The sequence below is a fragment of the Aquila chrysaetos genome, chromosome 21 (assembly GCF_900496995.4).
Source record: "Aquila chrysaetos chrysaetos chromosome 21, bAquChr1.4, whole genome shotgun sequence".
Lineage (NCBI taxonomy): Eukaryota > Metazoa > Chordata > Aves > Accipitriformes > Accipitridae > Aquila > Aquila chrysaetos.
The window spans coordinates 6,720,548-6,745,133 of record NC_044024.1 but is presented as its reverse complement, the minus strand read 5'-3'; the positions used below and the strand labels follow the sequence as shown (position 1 = coordinate 6,745,133).

The 24,586-nt window shown below is 35.2% G+C and overlaps 1 protein-coding gene across 6 annotated transcripts in view; it reads right to left on the bottom strand.

Moving 5' to 3' along the window:
* Positions 1 to 24,586, bottom strand: part of DIAPH2 (diaphanous related formin 2) — a 266,541-nt gene that overhangs the window by 129,084 nt on the left and 112,871 nt on the right. For 5 of the 6 annotated variants that reach the window (XM_029996681.2, XM_029996680.2, XM_029996682.2 and 2 more), the window contains 2 exons: positions 19,832 to 19,961; positions 4,583 to 4,707 (listed from right to left, as the gene is read on the bottom strand). In XM_029996681.2, the coding sequence (XP_029852541.1) occupies positions 4,583 to 4,707; positions 19,832 to 19,961 (255 nt within the window). Of the gene's footprint in view, positions 1 to 4,532; positions 4,708 to 19,831; positions 19,962 to 24,586 lie in introns of all 6 variants that reach the window. The other variant, XM_029996684.2, reaches the window with a different exon arrangement.

The window sequence follows — 24,586 nt, the reverse complement described above, 5'->3', positions numbered from 1 at the left end:
ATCTCAAAACGTCCACAGTGGTCACTCATTACAAAAAACATTAACACGCTTACAAGATGCAGAACTGTGTCCCAGTAAGTAGTGATCATGGAAATAACCTTGAACTGTGTTTACTAATTGAATGCAAAGGTCCACTACAATGATGGTGGTAACAGAGCCAGTTTTTTGATGTCGAAAAAGAGACAAATAATATTACATTTTTTTACTCTTCATGCCTATGAAGCTACAAAATTATTGAAATACTGTTTTTAGTGGAAATGAGTATTTCAAATTCATATTAAAAAAATACCAGTAAAGGTTGGGGGAAAAAGTCCTAAACTACGTTACTGCAGGTGAATTTACGTAACTTGATCACAGCATAAAAATTCTCACACGGAGGAAAAGATATCTAGTAACAAACAGGTCCCAAAAAACTTCAATGGTTTTTAAAGCATCACGATGGCTAGAAACCGATACCACAAGGAGTCAAACCAGCATCATTATGTATATTTGAGAAAAAAAAATAATTGGCACAGTCTATTACAGATGTAGCAGAACTTATACTAGTTGAATTTTTAAAGTCAAGATTGTATGCTGTCATAAAATATATGCTTTTAGTTAAAAAAAGGTATGAAGGTGAGTAGCATTATTTGCTGAGACCGTTCTATTATGCTTGAAATCAAATCAGATGATCATACTATATCCTAGTTATTAACTGCTTACGAAAGATGGCAATCAACCTATAGCTACATCATCCGCATTTCTTCTATTATACTCATTGAACCTTATGATCGTAAATGGAAAAAATAAGACACCCTTAAGGAGGAAGTCACACTGACACAATTACAGAACCACTGCACATGAATATCTGCACAGCTCTAAAGAAAGTAATGTAAAACTGAACGTGCTTCTGTTATCAAATTATTTCATTTAGTTGCCTATAGTCTTACTTTAAATATAAACCATTCAGAAAACATTAACCCATTTTCCTCAGTTTGTAACTAATAAAAATGTATTAAAACAACCTTTTGATATACATCAAGTTAGCAGACTGCAGTCAAAACTAAAATAATTCAATTCTTACAGCTTTAAGTCAAAGGTTTTTAATCAATAGGGTATATTTACCTGAACATATTACGTCTGCAATATATTGCAATTTTTTAAACAGCCTGTGGAATAGTAACACAGTACTTTTCATGTCTTTGTATTTAATTCCTAAAGTAGATTTAGGTTGTTTTTAGGCATTCAAGAGTTACATCAAATAGTATGCACAGAGATGAATAGTTATATGTGCTAAATAAAAAAACTGATTAAGTGAAATCACAATTATCCTGCTTATAAATAAGTGAAGAAAAAAATCCTAGATGAAAAAGTAAGTAGAATTTCTATTCATCTTTTTGTCATTCACACTACCAAAAACTTAAAAAACCCTAGAATTAAGTAATTTCTTTTATAGCATTTGCTTCTATATTACGAATATTAATTCATTTTATTATTATGAATTAATATTATGAATGGCATTTTTGTTGTGATTGATCTCCTACCTTAGTATGATACCAAGCAATATTCCTTTCATATTCTCTGAAGAAAGTCTCATCCACAATTACCAGTAAACAGCTTGCTTTATTAGCAGGAACGGAAAAGAGAAACTATGCCTTTAATTATGGTATAATTCCTGCATCCTAAAACTCTCTACTGAGAAACGATTTATGTTCAGACACGTCTCATTTTCTGAAACACTCAAGCAGTTAAAGAGATGTTCAGCCTGGAATTCTTTAAATTTCTAATCTCAGTATATGCTATCAACAACAATTCTTCAACAAGCTGACAGAAACAAAAGAAACACATACTGAAGACTAGGATGTCATCTCCTTCCTCTCCCACACACCCCCCCTCCACACCCCTTAACATTTAGTCTTCAGTCTAAAAAAAAATCCAGGAATGTAGAAAACTTAAAAATATTCAATGATAAGCAGAAACAAATTTGATCACTTGATATAAACGGAGATGACTTTCTAAAAAAGAAAAACACAATTTATCAGGTCATCTATTAATTATAAAAACATAAATCCTTAGGCAGAATCAGTTAATTTCTTACAGTCTTATCTATTTTGCCAAGCCACCAAATTCACTAGTATGATAAAAGCTGTCAGACATCTCCAGTTCAGGGTGCCTATTTTAATTACCAGGAATTGGTAATCTAGCTGTGACATCAATGTACGTGCACTGAAGCAAGGCTGCCCAGGAGACTTTCAACAATTAATGTTCAAAAATTTCATAGGATCCTCGTATTTTTGCCAATACAAAAAAGCATTAGTACTATTTTTTTAAAACTCTTTTGCATTGTTGGACAATCTTTCTTTAAGAAATTCAGGTGATAAACCGCAGAGCAGAAAAAGGTAAACATTACCTGCTTGGCTCTTTTTTCTCACCAAATCACTGGAGTGATGCCAATCATTTTTGTAAGTACAGTAAATGCATAGGTAGCAAAACAACAAATGGCAAAGCATTTACTCAACACAACTGAAAAATAATGTATATAACCTGTAAAACAGAGCTGTCAAGCTTAACAAGAACACGGTTGCAAAAAGTGTATTTCAATATGTTGGTTTTGTTTACGAACAAAAGTGGGGCTTACTTGACAGTATTCAGCCTACGCACATGATGACATGACAAAGCATAATTATAAGATTTTCTGATGTGAATGTATCTCTAGGAAATAATAAGCTTTTTTTTTTTTTTTTTTTTTTAGAAGAACTGATAAATGTGATTACTAGCAAGTCTCTTAACCTTGCAAATAAGACAAGGTGGAAGAGAATATGTAAGTACTGAGAAACAATTTTCCACTTGGTCATGAGTTGTCTCCCTTCAGCTACTTCTCTGCAGTCTTGTGAGAAACTTAAAATAAATCCATATGGAAAAGATAGTAAATATCTTCTTGTGAACTTCTGTCACTGAATCCATTCAGATGGTTAATCCTGCTAAAACTTACTTTCCAAACACACAGTAGTTAGGAGAACCTCTTCATTACATCCACCTACTACATGTGATGAGCAGCTACGAATGACTCTAGACATAGAATCACAGAATCGTTTAGGTTGGAAAAGACCTTCAAGACCATCGAGTCCAACCATCAACCATGCCCACTAAACCATGTCCTGAAGTGCCTCATCTACACGTTTGTTGAATACCTCCAGGGATGGTGACTCAACCACTTCCCCAGGCAGCCTGTTCCCATACCTGAAACACTTTCAATAAAAAAATTTTTCCTAATAACCAATCTAAACCTCCCCTGCTGCAACTTGAGGACATTTCCTCTCGTCCTATCTCCAGCCACTTAACAGAAGAGACCAGCACCCACCTCACTACAACCTCCTTACAGGTAGTTGTAGAGAGTGATAAGGTCTCCCCTCAGCCTCCTTTTCTCCAGGCTAAACAGCCTCAGCTCCCTCAGCCGCTCCTCACAGGACTTGTTTTCTAGACCCTTCACCAGCTTCGTTGCCCTTCTCCGGACACGCTCCAGCACCTCAGTGTCTTTCCTGTAGCGAGGGGCCCAAAACTGAACACAGGACTCGAGGTGCGGCCTCACCAGTGCCGAGTACAGGGACACTGGGGAACGATCACTTCCCTGCTCCTGCTGGCCACACTATTTCTGATACAGGCCAGGATGCTGTCATCAGTCCCCTCTTTTTTTTTTTTTTTTTCCTTTGAGAAACCCACAAAACCATGACTTCCGTCTGGTTGCAGTAAGAAAGAATAGATGTCACATGATCTATCTGAGCTTCTATAAATGCACAAAATGCCTTGGACTTGGCCGCTTGCCATACTTCAAACACTTCCACATATACAGACACGTGCTTTGCGCAAAATAAAAACATGCAGATTTCTTTTAAGAAAAAAAGGACTTCTGTTCAGTCTTTCTCACAGTTTTGTGAACTTCTTGCATCTACAGTATACTTGTTACTTTGTACTTTTGAGCAAAAGTAAAGCTGGATTTATGAAAATTTTGGAGGGAGAACAGGCTAAACAGATTTCAAATCTGTGGTATTCTCCCACAGATTTAACTTACTAATGCTTAAAGAACCTACAGTCTCTATCCCCAACAGAAATAAAAGGGCTAATCATTCTTGAGTACAAAAAATGTAAATATTTTTTCTCTAAAATGATCTGTTAAAAAAATTTAAATAAAAACCATTAACAAAATGAATACTCTCTCCCTTCAAAAAAACCCAATACATCTGAAGCTAAAATAATAAATACTCTCCACAGTACTGCTGATAGTTTTCTAGATTGAAGTGATTCAACAATTATCATTAAATACCATTCTTGAAGGCAAAAAGCCCATACTACTATCTTTATGACTGGTCACTATAACCAGTTCCCTCAAGAAAGCTATCTGGTTTCCCCCTTGGAAGTCTGATTTTAAATGCGTAACCTACTCCATTATATGGTTTTCTACATTCAGCGTGTTCTGTTATGCTTTTCTCTGCGCTATAATAAAAGCATGGAAGAAGAGACTTAAAACTTATTTTCAAGTGCTGTAAATACTTAACCAGACAATCAGGATGTTCAGATCACCAGTGAAGACATGCAAAAAGGATATGCTCATCTTTTCTACAAACTTATCATGTTCATCTTGTGTTTTAGGGAAATTCTTAATGTCAAGTTCTAGGCGCTGGATCTGCTGGTCCATTAAAGCAAGGTTGCTCTTCAGAGTCTGGGCTGAAACTAAGAAAAAAATGACAATGAGTAAAAAGCTTCCAGATTCCAGAAAGGGAAAAAACAATGTCAGTATAAATAGTCTTAAGAGGAATTATTCCATTGAGTAGACTCACATTTTTCGGAATTACTGCTCATAAAAATCCTACTCTTCATAAAAATTAAGTGAAAATATCTAATGTAATATACCAAATCATCATATTTAATGTTGAAATGTCACCACTTAATTCTACCATTAGTTCAAATTATTCAATTTCTATTTAAATTTATTGGTAAAAATTCTAATATTTCATTCTCTTAAATCTAATTCAAAGATTAAAAAGTAACTAAGGTTCAAAGAGATTTTACCTTATTAATGCATGTACTTGGTTAAATGAATGATCTTTACTAATGCATGTACTCTGTTACAGAAATGATTTAAGGAATAGACACGAAGAAAAGATCAAATACTTGTCTTTTATTGAAATTAAACTGATTTCTAGAAACCAACATCTGTGAAATCCTCTGTTAACATCAAAAGTAGGTCTGAATAATAAAAGCTACTGATAATTAAAAAGTAGTAAAGGACTCACAATACAGCACCAAAAAAAAAAGAAAAAAAGAAAAAAAGAGAGGCTACTCTAAAGAATCATTGCTTATTCTGTCATATACTATTCTAAGGTAAACCACTATTCCTGTAATTGGTATTAAACAACCACTAATTCATACATCATGAGAAAAATCTCCACTGGAAATCGTGACATCACAATTTTGAAGATGAAACAATACCATACCATGAAGAAATTCCAGAACTAGATGAAAAGTGACAGAGTCTCTGCAGAGAAGCCCCTGGTCAAATTGTAATATTAAAACAAACTGAACCCATAATAGAGTTTAATGACATAATCCATAAAGACCACTTATCATTCTCAATTTAATCATAAAAAGCGGTTTGACAAGCACTTCCTCTCAATTCAAAGATGTATTTTAGAACAAAATTCTATCTTCTGTTCTTTGTCTCCTCTTGCATAGTTTACAAGTATGTGCTTTCAAGAACAAGCAGACAATGGCAACACCACCTTTTCTCAAAAAGAACTGTAACATTTGCACCATTTCACATCCTTCCTCTAAACTGAGTACAGAACATTTCAAATACACTTTGTTTTGGAGCCAATTTACACTCTACAAACTACATAATCCTTAGTGACAGTACATATAAACTTGGTCAAGTCTTACAAAGACAGTGCCACAAACAACTTTTGATATGTAGAACCAGAGGTGAGAACATCCAGCACGTTATCTCCACTTCACTAATTGGCCAAATCAATGCTCTTTATTGACTGCAGGCAGCTGCTCTACAAAGCTAACACTGTAGATTTGCATCCCAGCTAACCCAAGGATTCTTTGTGTAGTCAAGATGAATACATGACTTCATTTTGGTTTTAAGGGGTTTCTGTTTTTTATTATTTTTTGATAGTAAGCCATTTGTCCAAAAGTTGCATAGAGTATTTTCAAAAGAATGGTTTATTTTCCTATTTCCTTGTAATTGTGCTGCGACTATGTGAGATTCAAGATTTGATTCAAGATGGCTTGAAAAACAGTATATAGGAAATGAAAATCCTGTAAATAAGAAAGCTGTTCCCAGAACAAAATCAATTCTATATTCTTTGTAAGTAACAATTCGTATCAGCCGTAACACCACTGATTTAACTTTTCACAAGCCCACTCAAATACATAAGGCACCAATACAGCTGTCTATCACACATAAACTTGATTTAATTTTCAATTTTATACTCAGTACCAAAGGAACTACTAGTTGTGTAATCTTAAAATTATAGTGAAACAGCTTTTTAAGCTTAACTCAACTGGGGAAAAAAAAAATAAATCTATACTGACCACAGCACCCTGGTAGCTATTAACTTAACATTCAAGAGCTAACCTTGAAATCAACCACTAAAGCAGTTTGAATAATAAACATTGTCAAAGCTTTTAGGTTATGGCTGCATTAGTTTAATAATTTCGTATTATTGTCAGAAAAGGAGCACACTTTTTTGCCTGAACTGAAGAACTTGAATTACTGTAATATTTTTATAGGTTCTTATGTAGTTGGATAGGGAGACAAACAGCACTGAAGTGAAATGCTAGAACTGAAAAATAAATTAGAAGGATGCAAATGGTAATTTTGTTGAGTAAAAAGAATAGCAGCTGGTAAGTAAATAGGCAATATAACAGTTAAAGTTTAACTGTTTTCACCAATTTGAAAATATTTAAATGCATGACTGCTTAGCAAGAGTAGTAGTTTATTTTTGTCTGAAATATAAAAGTGCAGAGAAATTCAGCAAGCAATGACAAATAAGAAGTCTTTGCCTCTGCGGTTAAAAAGGAAAAAAAGTGTTTTCAGTAACTCTGTTTTATAAAACTAAGTTCAGAAAACAATTCAGATTAGGTGCATACTGACTTTGAAAGTATGAAGGAACTCTATCCAAGAAGGCTGCATTCAAAAGCTGTGCTTCCCGTAACTAACTTCTACATTCACACTGAATTATCAAAAAGCATTGTAGAATATGCATTTTGGTTCGCTTTTTTTTTTTTTTTTTTTTTGCTAGCCCAAACAAATATACAAGCTTCTGTTCAAACAATTTATGAAGCTGTTGTTCTGCAAGACAAGCTTAAAAAGACTACATAACAGGAAACATATATATAGACTATAATAAAATATCTGCACTTCCTCCCATAAACCATTTTATTAGAGATTTACTACTTCAGTAATGTGAAGCGGAAGCAACATGAATACCTTTTACTCTTTCAGGGAAAATCATGTAAGTTTCTTAAAAGTCTTGCAAGGTTTTAATTTATGGAAGCATAAACTCTACTTGCAGCAAAATGCCATTTCTTTGAAACCATTCCATAAATGCACATACTAAAATGACTGCCTCTATCACTATGCTCCTCAAAGCTGGTGATCACAAGACAAAGGCTTGCTCACCTTCAACTTGCCCATCATTCCACATGAAAATTAGGCATCCTACTAAAACTAGTCTAAAAATCTACATGAAAGGTAGCATTTGGTCTTCAGTGGCACGCAAGCACTGTTCAAGAACTACTACTGAGAAAGCCTCTGTAGGAGCAATTACAATACTATTCCATTTAATGTTGCAGCAGGAGAGAGCAACCAACTAAATCTGCAACACAAACATCTGATTTCAAGATAGTAACAGCAAGGCAAATATTAAAAGAAGAGGAAAAAGAAGGAAAAAAAAAAAAACCCACCCACCAACAACAACCACCAGCAACAGATGGTGGGAGAAACAGACTGCGGGAACTGCAGTGTTCTCTGTAAATAGCATCTCTCGTTGCCAGCACCGGAGAAAGCATCAGGTTGTGTGAACCACTGGGCACTTAGTACATTATTATGCCTTAAGTCAAAAACCACATAAACCCCAAAACCTATATTCGGACCCACCTTCAAGCCTAAAGAGAGGAAAAAAGGCAGCAAGATTTCTCAGTCTGTACCAAACTGTATCAGACTGGCCCCTTATTTAGCAATAAGAAAAGGCTGACTTGCGGAGAGCTGCTGCAACTCTAAGATGGAAAGAAATACAGCATCTTTAACACATGTACCTCAAACCACTATCATAATAGGATTTATGAGACAGAAGAAAAATCCAATACCAGAAATTAAACATGTATGTTTCCACTAACTAAAGCATCATCACACAGAATTACTATTAACATATAGGACTGATATAAACAAGGTGAATATGAAGTTATGCGTATTAATATATTGTCAGATTATTTTTCATGTCAGTGGAAGACTAATATAAGCACCTACATTTATCAGTATTCTCTCTGCACAAATACTGAATGAAGCTCAGTTAGTCACGCATCATTAAATCTACGACTGATTAAAAGATTACTTTGAATATTATTATTTATTTATAATAGAAATCCACAGTCATTGAAGAGAAGGCACAATGTCATTTTGACATGAAAGCTGATAATTTTTTTCTTCGCTTAACTGTTTCCCCTATATTAATTTCTCCTCTGTAAAAAAAAAAAAAAAAAAAAAAAAAAAAAAAATCCCATCCACTTATTTTGGAGAAAGCAGTTGCACAGACTGCACGCTAAGGAAGGCTTAGTGAATGTCTGGTAGTCCACTTTAGTCCTAGAAAAATGCTACAAAGCAGTTAATCTCATGTTAGTGTCAAACACTAGCTAGTCCCCACTGTCAAGCTAAGCATTTTATATTTACAGTAATACAGTAATAGTACCAAACGACAGACTAATCCTTTCTAAAATAAGATTGCACCAGACCAAGAGTCCTCCCCTAAAACAAGAGGTGAAATGATACATTTTGATTAGGTGCAATCTCTCTTGCATAATAAATTCAAAATGATCAAAATCATTTGAATGGATCACGATGCAAAACAGGAATGGCTATGTCAGTGTTTAGTAAAAACTCTACAGTGAGAGCCAATAATATAAATTACTTCAGTAAGCAAAAGCAAGTCTATACGAAGCAAATGAACTAGTGGATTTGTAAGTCTAGGCAGTATTTGTACCATAACTACATTCTGAGCATACTAATGATTATTTATTTCTTATTGCCTGAGGGCAGATGGAAGTAGTCTTTCACAAATGTCTGAAAAACAGTTTGAGGGCAAATGGGTGAGCAAGTACATAATCTGCAGGAATTACAATCATTGATTACTCAATTCATACCACTAAGTAAATTTATATTTATTGAGAGAATAAATGTTCTGTTGGGGTTAGGTGAACAGTGCTGCTGCAGTCTACTTGAGGATTCCGAGTAGCATGGTGTTCGCATGTGTCTATCTCAGAGTATGCCTGTATATTATATGTGTGTTTATATACATGTACATATACTGTGATAAATCCCTCACAGGTATACATACATACGAATGCATTTATATATGTATTTTTGTGTGGTACAGGTGTACCGTGATATGTATAACTCACAGGCATGTATGTAAATGTACATACATTTATATGTGTGTATACAAACACACATACACACATATATATATATATATATATATCTGTGATATATACCACAGTATGCCTGTATCGCACAAAACAACCCATGCTTGAAGCTTCCTGGTTGAACAGCTTCCAGCAGTACAGGTCCCTCAGCATGTCATTTCTCAAGTAGTTAACGTGTCACTATTCATACCAGAAATCTTTCCTAACACAGCTATACTGTCTGCAGGACATGATCAATCAAGTTATCACAATTTGATATACAGATAGACCATTGTGCTAAAAGACTAAATCCAGCATTAGAAGAAAGATTCTGAAGAGCATGGTATAGATATGGCTTTGGTCATAATTCCTACTGAATACCAGATTTTAAAAAAAACTTGGAGATACCACATGCGTTATTTCCTTTATCAGAAACTAGGTTTTCACTAAATGCTAGTGTGATAGACCTAGAACAAACTTCAACAGTAAAAATAACTCTGTATTGAATTTTTTTTTCCAGGAACTTAATCATTAGAAGTTCTGAAGAAGAAACTAGATGAACAGTCAAGACAGGTGAGATCAGACAAACTGTTAAGGTTACATGCAGCCAAGGCTACTACTGATAACAAGGAAACTCCTCTTTCCAGATAAACATCATGTGTTTTTAACAGAACCTCGGCAGAAGTAAAGTAGCATTGAAAAGTACTTTCTTAGGCCAACAATGCCTAAATTTCAAAGCAGAATCCCAACTATGGTACAAGAAATTATTATTAAATTCATAGGCTGAAAAGAAATGTTAGAAATGCTTACGGGTGGAGGTTTAAACACCTTGGGAGCAAAGGGAAAAAACTAGAGAGCATCTTAACTAGCTAGGGCACATCACCACCCTCTTCCAAAAAATGGGTAAGCCTTCCAACACAGACTACTTATGCGTAACACTCAATACATCATGCGTAATACATGTTTTTTCCTGTAAATCTTCCACAGGTTTTTCCCTGCAACTTTTAAAGTTTAGGAAAAACAGCAAGTCTGTCCAAATGATAATGTTTTGTTTATATATTATGACCATGTACTGTAAATGGAAACATGTAATTTGAAAAAGCTTTAAAATAGAATTTTTAACAGATATATTTCACACATAGATGTGCCTTTGTACTTCTAACTTGCATGCTAACATTTCATTCACCAGCAAAGTCTCTGTATTTTAGTTGATTTATCACAACATTGATATAGAATGGTGAAGAAAGGCAATGACACAGCTATGCTTTATCATTTCAGACTTCTAGGGTAACATCATTATCTTAGTTAACCAAAGATAAAACAATTGTGCGTTGATCCTATTGTCCTGTCCATTTGCAAGCAGGGGTGAACGACAATTTTAAGATAAGAGCACCCTGTAACAAGTCCAGCCCCAAGTAGCTGTTGGCTTTAGAGTTTAATGAGCGAGTCAGTCTAAGACACTAATTATCTTTCAGTCCAATATGATGTTTAATGAGGCATGTACATGGATAAGCTCTAGATTGCAATATTGTTCTCTATAGAGAGAAAAGAAGGAGACTTACCAATCCTTACCCCAAAAAAATCTCAACTGGGATCAAGACCTAAAATCATCACAATACAAATGTTTACAAACATATATATTTTCATAAGTCTTATCACAGAAAGAAAACATATATATCTGATACAACTTAAGAAAAGGGTGACACAGAGATTTTAAACACACATCTGGAACAGAACTATACCACATAAGCTAAAGTGATAAAAACCAAATTTTGCGTGCAAACTACGAACAGATTTTCAGCTTCTCAGAATAACAATAACAACCATCTAAAGTGAGGAAATTTAATTTAAATATTACACACACTGAAGTGCAAACGCCATTAACAAGCTTGCCTTGACAAGTGAGATAGCGGGGAAAAAAACAAAAAAAACCATCGCCTGTTAGGCCTAAAATCAGAAACGTCATAAGCAGCACGTCGTCTTCTCTCCTCTGGAGCTGAGGAAATTACAAACAGTGCTCTTAATCCTGAAACACTCAATATATCCACAGAACAAAAAGAGAAATTTCTGTCAGTAGCTTATATTTAATATCAATGTATGTACGGAACTGCACTCTGGTTTAGGGAACGAATCTGCTTGTCTCAGTTCCAGCAATTATGTGCCTATGAACATGTTTTAAGAATGAAAGCGTAATTCTGATGCACATAAAAACTTATTAAGACATTAAGAATCAATTATACACGACAAACAGTGCATTAGGAGCCCAAAATGCATTACCATTATCACTATCATCATGAGCCAGTTGTTAAACCTCCTTTCCAAAGCACAGCACAGTACAAAGTCATTGATCTGCTAAGTGATATATCAGAACATGAAATCCCTTCCTTGCTTTGGACAGGTCATATTGTCCAACTCATTACTGATTCAAAATTGTTTACTTCTTAAGGTCACATTAATTAGCAGCAAAAGACCAGTTTTCGGAAAAAGAAAAAACTCTCTGAGCCCATAAGATTCCTTCTGGTTGAATCCTGACAAGTTTTATGCTTATTTTTGTGACCTGCATAAATTCTGTGTGTGCCAACCTCCTACTTTCTCTTGAACTCTTGTCAATACCAGCCTTTTCACCTAACTTCTCATGTTTACCTCACTGAACGAACTGTAAACAATAGTACCTCGTAGAATATAAGTTTCATTAGTTGAATGTGAACTGACTTTGTATTACAAATAAAAATCTTTTAGAAAACAGATGTCCCAATTTCAGAACCATAACCAGAAGTATTAGAGCTCATCAGCGAGAAGAGCATTGTGTTCAGTAGGCATTCTCCTGAAAATACGGGTATCTCCTCCCAGAGCATGCCAGAAACTCACCTTACTTTGATGTTTAATTACAAATGTCTTTCAAGATGTCAGAAATTGAGTTAGTTTTGAAAACAGAGCTTATAATTACAAAATCAGTATCTATTAAATGAGCACACTGAAGCAAAACTTCCTGGCAAAGGTATAACACGAATTGCAAATGAGGCAAAGGAAAGAAGGGACTGAACTTTTAAGTTCTATTAATTACATCCACATTTGGAAGTGTTAACTGAACATGCTAAGTTCTGCTGTGTTTATTTCAAAAGCCCATATTTTGCACTGTCACTATTTCTCTATAGTCCAACTTTGGTTTGTACACCAAACTGATAGACGCATGCTGTAATTCACTGTGAAGCAGCTATGGCACACTATATTCAGTGGCACACGTGTGCAAAAATCACAGAAAGTAAGGAATACAAAGTAAGAGAAGGAGCAAAGCTTTTGTAACACAACCTATCTGTCATTACTAAAAACTCACTAGAGGAGGTGTTGAGCAATTTCATCCAATGGACCTCCCTTCAGGCTCTCAACTTGTAACAGGAGTCTGGTCTTTCCAATTAACTGAAGTGCAAGCCATGCTTCCAGAGGTATAACAACCTTTCTTACATCAATGAAAGTGCAAATTCAGAATTCAAGATAAGGAGGAAAAGAAAGAAGTAAGCGCTGTTTTGTAGCTTTCTCCTCTCTCTAGCAGCTTGTATTAAGGAATTCTAAATGGATTACACAATTTGAGAAGTCATTTAAAGCAGTCCTCAAATCCGAATTGGCTTAACTACAGCCAGAAATTCTTAAATGCCTTAATTTCTTTAATAGGCAACAGCCCATAAGAGTCATTTGGACTATTCTTTAATTTTGCCCTTGATATTTACACTTCAGGGAGACAAGTGGATCCTTAAAATGCATGCCATACATAATAACTTTGTTTAAAGTAGAACCCAAATTGTACCTTCAAAAAGTAGCTTCAGAATTCAGAACTACCATGATTTTGCGTACCATTTATTACATATTAGAAGATAGCAACTAAATAAATCCTCAAAATCCTCACAGACTGGGAAAATTTTGTAAGCAATTTTGCAGAGTATAAGCCAATCCAGAATCCTACTGAGTCTCAACATGATCTCTTTCAGATGTTGCACCTTGGAACTACAACACAAAAACTATCTCTGAAGTTTTTGCTTCCCTGTCTTCCTCACTGACGCTTGTCAATGAAGGAGAACATGTCTGTCGAAAAACTTTTAATGAGATGATGCATAAGCTACCATTAAATATGGCAATGCTATATGCAAATACAGGAGTGTTACCAGAGAAAAAAGTCTTCTAGTATTTGATGTACCTGTGCATTTACTAGATTCAGAAAAACACATTGAGAGAGTTTCTGACATTTCAATATTGCAGTTTATGTGAACGAAAAGAATGATAGAAGTCACTATACAGTGCAAGATTGACTTTTGATCATGATGCAAAATGCCAACTTTGGATTCTATTATGGAGAAAAAAGTCACAGATGCAGGCATTAAATTTCTCATGCCAGAAGGCATTGTCTATTTTATATCCACCAACATGCCAGATTGGGTAAAATCTGTTTCAGCAATTTAAACTACGCAAGGTGGAAAATACTGCAGATCTCTTTGTAAAAACACAGTCTCTTCTACTGCAACAAACTATAAAACTTTTGTTTGACAGAAAAATGACTAGTACTTATAAGTAGGTTTTAAACTGCTATGCTTGAAAGCAACAATGGCACAGAATGTTTTAAAATACTGTCCCCGCTCTAAAATTACGGCTTTAAATCACAGTGAAGTACTTGTACAGAATTTAAAAATTAATATTTTCTTACAGTATTTGTAATAATATATTAAGTATTACATATTTGCATTCCTCAGTGCTTCTGATTGCTAATGTCCTTTCTAGAGAGATGCCTCAACCATCAGAACCATATGCTTGCAAATTAAAGAAATAAATTTTTTGTGTCAACATGAGTGAGAAATATATGTTCCTGTTATTAGTACTTTCTAGTCTACTACACAGGCATAATTCACCTCCCCCAGGGCATATTTCACTTGATTTTACTCAGAATGCTCTGTGTTTCTTTTAACAATACTTTAAAAGAATTATTAAGTAGTATACCTTTGTATCAGGCACATAATTCTGTATGTTAAGCACTGGAAAAAACCCTCATTATTTCTGAAAGAGACTTTATTATCTAAACTGCATTCACAGTTAAGCTCAGCCCTTCACTTGGAGTTTAGCTGTTCTTGGGAGCCCTACATAACTGCTCAGCTAACCCCAAAATCCATACTCCATCTATACATACAAGGTATCACTTTAACTTGTCCAACATGTCAGGAGAAGACAGAGAATGGCCAATGGCCAACGACAGATAACAGCATTCTATATCCAATCGTTTCTGAAGTAAACACCAGTGGGACAACACAAGCTCACAAAACTTCATGTGACTTCACACAGCCTAGCAATTCCCACTGTTGGCAGACAAAGCAAGTAGGTAACATAAGTATGACAGGAACTGTTAAACTTAGGAGGAGCTGGACACAATGTTCAACTGACAAAGATAAGGTTATGTTTTATTTTAAATACAGGCACAACGTTTAAACCATGAACTGTGATTAATAACTGTTGCTCGTTTAAAATCTGAAATTAAGTTGTTATAAAATACATGTATGATGTTCTTCCTCTTAATTTTGCACGTTACATATTTCTTTTTTATGATTTCTGGGAGGCTTGACACTCAGAGGAGGTTCAAGTTAAAAAATATGTATCTTTTCTAAGGAATTCCAAATTATACTTTTTACAACATGACTTTATTTAGAAATCCCAAACTGGTTATCTGACTTTAGTAAGGTACCTCTTGTATTTGTTTTGAGGTTATGTTTGACTGAACCTGCAGAAAGGGATAGGAATTTGTCAGGTATTTAATAAAATCACAGATTATAGGATGGTAAGAGCAAATACCATGAAAAGCAGCAAATGGAATAACAAGTAAAGTGAACAAAGTAGAAATATGAAAAATGGCTTTGCATAGTTTCAACAGTCGGGGAACAAGAGGAAAACACTGCAGACTGGGGGAAGGTAAGTGAATATCACTTCCATCGAAGAATCCAGTTTGTCACAATCTTGTGATTTTTTTATTGGTTTCCCTTTCATACAGTCTGCTTCAAGTAAGAAGGAATGCTTTTCCAATAATCTCTTGATAGTTAATCAGTTTGACCTTTGCTTATACTTTCTAGAATAAAACTGTTTCCTAATTTATTTTTACTTTTCATAAACCTCTAGGTTGATCTTCCATCTTTAAAAAGATCAAATATTTTATTACATCTAATATCAGATTATCAAAGATTTTAGTACATGCAGGGGCAGTTCATCTAATCCCATTGACCTTTTCATATTAAAATCCAGTTTTATGCTTTATCTGCTATTTGTTAAAAGAAAAAATCATCCATTGTTCAGATGCTGGTTCTTTATTCTTACGTGAAAATGAAAGCAAAACAAGAGTTTCTTTTTATTTATGTGGAACTGAGAAAATGCACCCAAGATTCAAAAGCAGCTGATTGTGATAAGTCTTGTATTTGGAATTTTATGTACAGTTCAAACTATGAGGCTGCCTTCTGCCTAAAAAGAAGTATACATCTCAAGTAATCAGACTGTCACCTCTTTAGCTCATATTTCCTTATTTTCAATTCATACAGAGATAATATTTGCTGGTAGATTTCCTTCTATTTTATGTATAACTAACTGATGCCAATGTCCTCATATCTGTAGCCAATTTATTCCAAAAGAAACCTCCTACAGGAAAAATAAACCCAACTGTCCATCCCTGAAACCACTGGTTTATAAAACACCAAACAATAAATAGGAAGTGAAAATCTTCTCTTACACACTAAGCACGTTAACTTCCTACACAGAAAAAATGACCACACATGACAGAGCAGATGAACATTACAATTAAACAAAAACCAAAAAGTACCACGGGGAACAGTTGAAGCAAGTTGCACAAATCACATTTATTCTGCCAAAAATCTGCTTTGTTACAGAAAGCAGAGAAGGGCTGAAAAGGAAGTTTTGGTCATTAAAAATGAACAGTAGTTTATGCTTCTGATTAGAAGTCAGCGCTGTTTATAGGAAACATAATGAGCTTTTATCTTACAGAATGAAACAAATTTAACTGCAATAAAACCTTTTTTTCACATGTATTCTAAGCATCAGGATTATAAGCGACTTTGCTCCATTAATATGCTTTCTCTCTTTTGGATGCTATAGCTTGACTAAACTTTACTAACTATTTTGGTTTAATTCCTCGAGTCAAGTTACAGAACATCAGAGGCTTTGAATCAACCTATAAAACCTCAAAGCTGCAAGGTTATGTTAGCCACAAGAGAAAATTAATAAAAGATCATCAAATGTGCCTGGTAAACCATAAGGCTTTGTAAAGAATTTAAGATATGCAGGAAGTAAAAGATTAAACTTAAAAAAAAAAAAAAAAAAATCACCTCCAGAAAAGAATTATCAAGTGGTAGAAAACACTTCTGGAATTTAGATAAGATGACAAACTGCTATTTGCATAAAAAAAAATTACTCACTATGTTACTCTATTGTAAGTCCTTGAGAACACACTGGCTGGACCAGTGACACTTACTGGGTAAGGTTGGGCGAGAAAAGAACTAAAAAAAAAAGTCAGTTTGAGGGGTACCTGCCTCCATATCAGAGACTAGGAACAAACAACATTGACAGCAAACAGCAAAATTAATAGCAATTGTATAAATTCTCTGTGTAATATCCATAGTAGTGCTCAGATGTAAGCAGCCAGCTGTACACTGTTTACGCATGCACCTTTATTTATATATATATATATATATATCTATATCTATATCTGTATGTATGTATATATATATGTGGTACTGTGGTACTGTCGTGGTTTAACCCCAGCCAGTAACTAAGCACCACACAGCCACACACTCACTCTCCTCAACCCCCCCAACCCCACCCAGTAGGATGGGGGAGAGAATCAGGAAAAAACAGGTAAAACTCGTGGGTTGAGATAAGAACAATTTAATAGAACAGAAAGGAAGAAACTAAGAATTATAATAATAACAATAATAAAATGACAATAACAATAAAAAGGATTGGAATATACAAAACAAGTGATGCACAACGCAGTTGCTCACCACTCGCTGACTGACGCCCACTTAGTTCCTGAGCAGCGATTCCCCCAGGCCAGCTCCCCCCCAGTTTATATACTGGGCATGACATCACATGGTATGGAATACCCCTTTGGCCAGTTTGGGTCAGCTGTCCCAACTGTGTCCCCTCCCAACTTCTTGTGCCCCTCCAGCCTTCTCGCTGGCTGGGCATGAGAAGCTGAAAAGTCCTTGACTTCATCTAAACACTCCTTAGCAACAACTGAAAACATCAGTGTGTTATCAACATTATTCTCATACTGAACACAAAACATAGCACTATACCAGCTTCTAGAAAGAAAATGAACTCTATCCCAGCCGAAACCGGGACAGGTACATTCACGATGGTAATGTACAAGTTACCTTTTCAGTCTCTATACTGCCTTAAAACACAAAACCATCCTCAAACCTACATAGACAGACCAGTTCCATTTTGTCAGTAGGCATTCTGGAGTACTGTGTTCAGCTCTGGGGCCCCCAACGTAAGACAGACATGGACCTGCTCGAGTGGGTCCAGACGAGGGCCACGAAGACGATCAGGGGGCTGGAGCACCTTCCCTAGGAGGACAGGCTGAGACAGTTGAGGTTGTTCAGCCTGGAGAAGAGAAGGCTCCGGGGAGACCTTAGAGTGGCCTTCCAGTACTTAAAGGGGGCCTACAGGAAAGATGTGTACTGATAGGACAAGGGTTAATGGCTTTAAACTGAAAGAGGGTAGATTTAGATTAGATATTATGAAAGAATTCTTTACTGGGAAGGTGGTGAGACACTGGAGCAGGTTGCCCAGAGAAGTTGTGGGTGCCCCATCCCTGGCAGTGTTCAAGGCCAGGTTGGATGGGACTTTGAGCAACCTGGTCTGGTGGAAGGTGTCCCTGCCCGTGGCAGGGGGGTTGGAACTAGATGAGCTTTAAAGTCTCTTCCAACCCAAACCATTCTATGATTTGTGCCACTGAAGTATTCAGCAGCAAAGAGGAATGTGAAGCAAGAAGACATTTAATCAATACAAATAAAATTTAGTTTATATGCAGAAAAAAACCCATGGAAAGGTACTTGGCAAAGTTTGAGAAACAGCATAAAAATTGTATGACAACCACATAAATCTGTGAATAAGCTGGAGATGAAACAATTGCAAAGTTAGGTTGACTGATGAACTATTCCCCAAGTCCTTGGGGAAACAAGAGTTCTGCTCTCGCTAGACCAAAGTTTAATATAGAAGACAAACTGAAAGGAAATTATGGCCTAATTAAAAAAAGTATCTATCTAACAGCTAACCACTGCACTGAAGAGAGACACTGACTGATAACACTGAAGAACAGGAGACAAAAATTTTCAAGAGAAAACCTAGATAGAGCTGGCGGAAAAATGTATCCAACTCCTTTCCCCCTCTCTTTCCCGTCATATTCTTGTGCTACCCCAAATATTTATCTTCGGATGAATCAGTAGTGACCAGTCAAAATAAAACAGTTTGCTTCACCTTCATCAAGCGCTATAACATAGCCTTCGCTTTCAACAGTTAAGCAACAAGTGCGCCAAGCAGCACAGCATATTTCACATAAAAAGACATCCAACAAATGAATTCTTTTCTACCACATTCACCAAGCTATACTGCTGACTGACCAAGAATAAAATCACTATTAACCATTGACTGTACAGTATAATTAAACTATATATTTCATATACAGTCTGGGATCTTTAGAAAGCGTATTTGTTATTCTCTATTCAGGTGCTAAATCAAGCGTTAAGATGAGACACATACTGTGTGCGTACACATATGCACGCGCGCACACACGGGTGTTCACTCTCAAGCAACAAGACTTCAAAGGCTTAATGGTAAACTAAACATCATCATTACACTGCTTACACAGCTTCCGATATGTGATTTTTTTAAGTACTTCACTGAAATACGCTGTATTATTTCCACAGCCTACTTCACAAGAAAAGCTACTTTATTACTGTTTTTCCCTTCCTCGCTTTTTCTCAGGTCAATAAATACCAGAAAAGCAAAATCCACGTGGATTATCAACGCTTACAGGTTACATAACCCTACAATCTAAAATGAAACGTTGGAAGTATTTAATGTCAAAGCAAACAGCTATTACCTTCAGGTGCTTTATCTATTTGCTTACCTTTACTTGCACTCTCAACATGTTGCAATTCTTCTGGAAATTTTAAGATGTCCCGGTAATTCTCCTCACAGATTTCTGCCAGAAAATGCAATAGGGTTGTTTTCTGATCTGATGATTTAGTATCTCGAATCTAGAAAGTGAACACAGGAGAAAACAAAGAGGGGGAAAAAAAATTACTTTTTTTTTTTTAGTAAAATGTTTAAATAAAAGTGAATATTGCAGATGTAAACTCATTAACAAAAAAGTTACCTACACTTGTTGCCTGCAAATAAAATAAATTATTTAAAAAATGAAATTTTTCCAATTCTTTATAATTTAAGACTACAAAGGGAATCTATCCCCATGCTATTTTTTTTATAGAATAATTAATTATGCTGAGTACAAAACCTGCAGACAGACCCTAAAGTTCTGAGATTTTAGCAATGCCAGTTCAGAATGCTCGCTGTGATAAAAAAAAAAAAAAAAAAAAGCTGTGAACAGAGATTAAACAGAACAGAATGTAGTTCATTCCTTCAATGCTCCCCACTGCCAGATTTCTAAAGGAATCCCTCTGAAATGCTGCATAGCTGGACAGCATGCTAAAAGTCAGAATTTGCTCTTTTACCAGTCAAGTTAAAGAAACTCCTTGTCATAAATCCACAATTTTTTATTCCAGCAAAATCTAAACCATACTTCTCTATCCTAAAGACTTTCACACAAATTCTATACAGGCACACGAAATAAATGCAGTCCACCTTACCGGAATACAAAATGACAACAGAAAAGCAAAGGTAATCCTAACTGCTGGTAAAGGAAATATAGTACATCCAGTCTTATTTATGAAAAGCTGCATGAAAATTGTGCACAGTGTGAAGAAATAGGTAGTTGCGTATTTTCACTATCCTCTCAATGACAGAGGCGATTTTCAGTGGTCTAAAATAAAGTAGTCTTCTTGAAGGTTGTAAGACCCTCTGTTCTCCATTAATCTAAGTGCATTAACTGCTAGAATCAATTTATTATTTAAAAAAAAAAATTCTGAAATAACTGTTAAAATACAGGGCTAGTGGCAAATTTCCAAGTAAACATAGATACACGTGGCTAAATCCCATGGCAGAGCGCATGTGTATATGCAAAGGAACATCATGAACTTAAGAGAATGAGAAAATGAATTTAAGTCCAAATTTAGTTTCTCCATTTTTATGCAAACATAAAGAATGAATGTCTGAGTTGACTGAAGATTTAGTGGAAGTAGACATTACCCCTTATTTACAAAGGCAATAGAGAAAGTAGGTGTATGCAAGAGTTTGAGATGAGTCTACTTCACTTCTTATAGAGAATTAGTATTACAAGTATATCTGTAAAGATTTTTTTAAACCACATTTTACTAACTCATCTAGTACAGTTCTTATACAGAAGCTACAACATACACAACAAATGAAATCAAGGATTTATTTAAGAAGAATACATAAATGTGTGTGTAAAATCTCCTATTTGTTTTCTCATTCTCTAAATCACTAGAAGTTCTAATTCTATAATCCTCATGACAGGCTTGCCATCGATGTTCAATTTAATACAGGCCTTTCAGCTTTAAGGATTACCCTGTTAAGAATAAACGAGTGCAGTCGAAAAACAGGCTTTTAAAAATATAAGGTATTTAGGCAATTAAGAAAGCAATTTAATTCATATCGATTCGGTGATTAAAGACTAAACAATGCTCAGTAATGGTATGCAGTTAAAAGGTTTTAATGTGTTACATATATAGAAGTTTTTCCAACTTGAAAAAATTGTAGATTTAGTGGCTAAACATCTGCATGGTAGAAAGAAATTGCATTCCAATTTGTCTGTGAACAAGAACCGAGAGATTTACAGTCTTTGATCTCTCTGACATCATCAAGTGGCTAAAGCATTTTTTTTTCTAAATGAACAAAATTATTTTGCCTTCAGACTACAACAGAAACATGTTTTGTCACCAACAGTAACATCATATTAACATGAGTTAATATTAGCACCTGCTGAGTTGTTTAAAACCTGTAGTAAACAGTCATTCAGATCATAAACAACTGCATCAAATTCACTTCTTGGGCCCAATCGAGAAACATCTCAGCTACATTCATCCACAATTTCAAAAGCTGAGAGACACAATCGGTAACATGTAGCTCTGATCTTTAGAATCAATATATACTTTAAAAATCAAGTTCTAAGCCTACTAATATAATGAGAAGATAGGGAAACTAGGTGGGTTTTGAGTGTAGTTTAGCAGATATTATTTAAATATAAAAATAGAAATGAAAGATAGGAACTGGAATGCTAACAACAGCACGGCTGTGTCTTTACATACTCTGTATTCACAGAGTACACTTGTATTTTTGTCTCCTATCCCTTTTTACTCTTGGGTAGAATTTAACATTTTCTACTCTATGGAAAAGACAATTCTGGGTATTTTGAATTTAAAAGTCATCTTTTAAGAAAGTGAAATTTGTTTTTCTCATATCCAGTTAAAGTGTCCCTAGTTTCAATTTATGACCTCTCTCTCTCATTCTTTCGCTGGACCCTTTGCTAAGAAGCTTGTTTCCACCTTCACAGTAACTTACGTGGTATTATTGGAAGGTTGCTACAGGTTCCCCCCCACAAAACCTTTGTTTCTCTGGGCTGGACAAGCCCAGTTCCATCAGCCTTTCCTCAGTGCTCCAGCCCCTGACCAGCTTGGTGGTCCTTCACTCAAGTTTATCAACAAAAAAGATTTTTTCTACAGAATATTGAACGCTGTGTTCCAGATGCAACCCAGCAAGTTTTTAGTTAAGAGCAAAAAAATTCACTACCTGTGATCTCTTGACTATGCCCCTATCAACAAAGCCAGGGATGCCGTTAGCCTTCATTATTGCCAGGGCACACGACTGACTCGTGTTTTTGTACTAGGACAGACTCCAGGTTTTCTGCACAGTTGCCTCCTGCTCTCAAGACAAAACCTTTGCAGCAGTTTAAGCCTGTCCCAAGTGCAGGACTTTGCATGCAGCACGTAACAATATCACCGCGTTAAATGCAAAATCAACTTTACAACACCATTATTTTCCTTCAGCATAAAGCTAAACTGTCCTTTTATAAGCAAGAGCTCTGGGAAAGGTCAAGTTTAAAATGCTAGACTTACAAACAAAAAACACTTATGGCCTCTGCTACGTTAAAAGGTTAATAAACAGAAAATCAAGACTAAATATCTAGTTTCTCATCAAAAGACTGCTATTTAAAAAAACAACTCAGGCAGCTGACATTTAGTCAATGTCTTTTCAACTAAAGAAATGTCTTATTTGGATTAGCAGACTAAGAGCAAAACATGCAAAAAAAAAAAAAAAATCAATATTTTCCCCCCTTCTTTTCATTACTTGTACTTTTACTCATTACTTTCACAGATGATAACTGAAGCTAAGATTCACAGTAAAGAATGATTAAAACGTTTTTGGTTTTTTTTAAAGTATGGTGGCTCTTAAATACATCTTAAGAGACAACTCAAAAACACATACTTCAATGAAATATTCTATGGGTTGTAAATTCCAAGTGATATTATGGGTTAGTATGGGAGCAAAAAAGGAAAAGTGACACCCATTTCACAGTCCTAAGTGTTCCAGCCTCACGACTCCAGTTACATATGGACTTAAATCAGTGCAAAAGGAAAAGGTGGACTGTACAAAGGGTCACATCTTTAGAAGTAGCCAGAATTTCCTTGCTAGTGACCTAGATATGTTAAAAACAAAACCAAATACAATAGGTTAAAAAAAAGGATTTTGCTTCCCACCTAATAAATACATGTATTGGAACACAAGTTTGTGAATCCTAAAAATCCCTGCCTTTCAAATGGTTTTCCATTATGTCCTCTGTATTTCATCCTTTTAATTCTCAAAGCATTACCATATTAGAGAAGTCATAATAGTTCCCTGAGACTCAGTAAACCAACAAAACTCACCAACAGTAATGAAATTCACCATTTGGAATACAAATAATTGCTTTACTCCTACAACTTTAGTAGTGTTAACACACTGGAACATAAAAGCTTTTACAAAGCAGTGTCTGTATATATGGCATTTGCAAAACATTAACAATGCATGTCACTGACTTAAGGTTTTTCAATTATTTATTTTTAAAGATGACACTAACACTGCAATGTGAAAAATTTCAAATACAGGTTTTGATTCTATGGTCGGTTTTTATCTGAGACACAGAATTTGGGAATAACACATTTAGTAAAAAAAAAAAAAAAAAATCACTAGATAAGTGTAGCCAACACAAAGATAAGTGTAGCCAACACAAAGCAGCTTCCAGCTGAATGTTGAAGCATCAATTCGAGTGGTCAATACTATCAGATTCATTGGGAAAGAATTAAAGACTAATATGCACAGAACATATACTCACAGTGCACCCATTCAAATCAAGTAATATACCGAATATAACGTTTAGGTCTGTAGCTCAGAAATAACATCAATATAACAAAAATCTCCCTTTACAGGTAGTATCTTGGTAAAGCATTTAATACATGCAAATCACACCATAACCCACTTTCAGAATTTGCTTTTTTTTTTTTAAACAGGAACTTTTGTCTTAAGTTTTCAGCTGTGAAGGTTAAAAGTGACAGCCAACATAAGGAAAAATGTATGTATGTTTTAACTACCAGTAGAGTGATATTTGATTATTATAGCTATTAAAAACCGCAACAACTTTCTGTTGATTTTTATGAGATTATATAACTTTTCATATCCTAGAAATCTTTCACACCTTAACAGAAAAGGG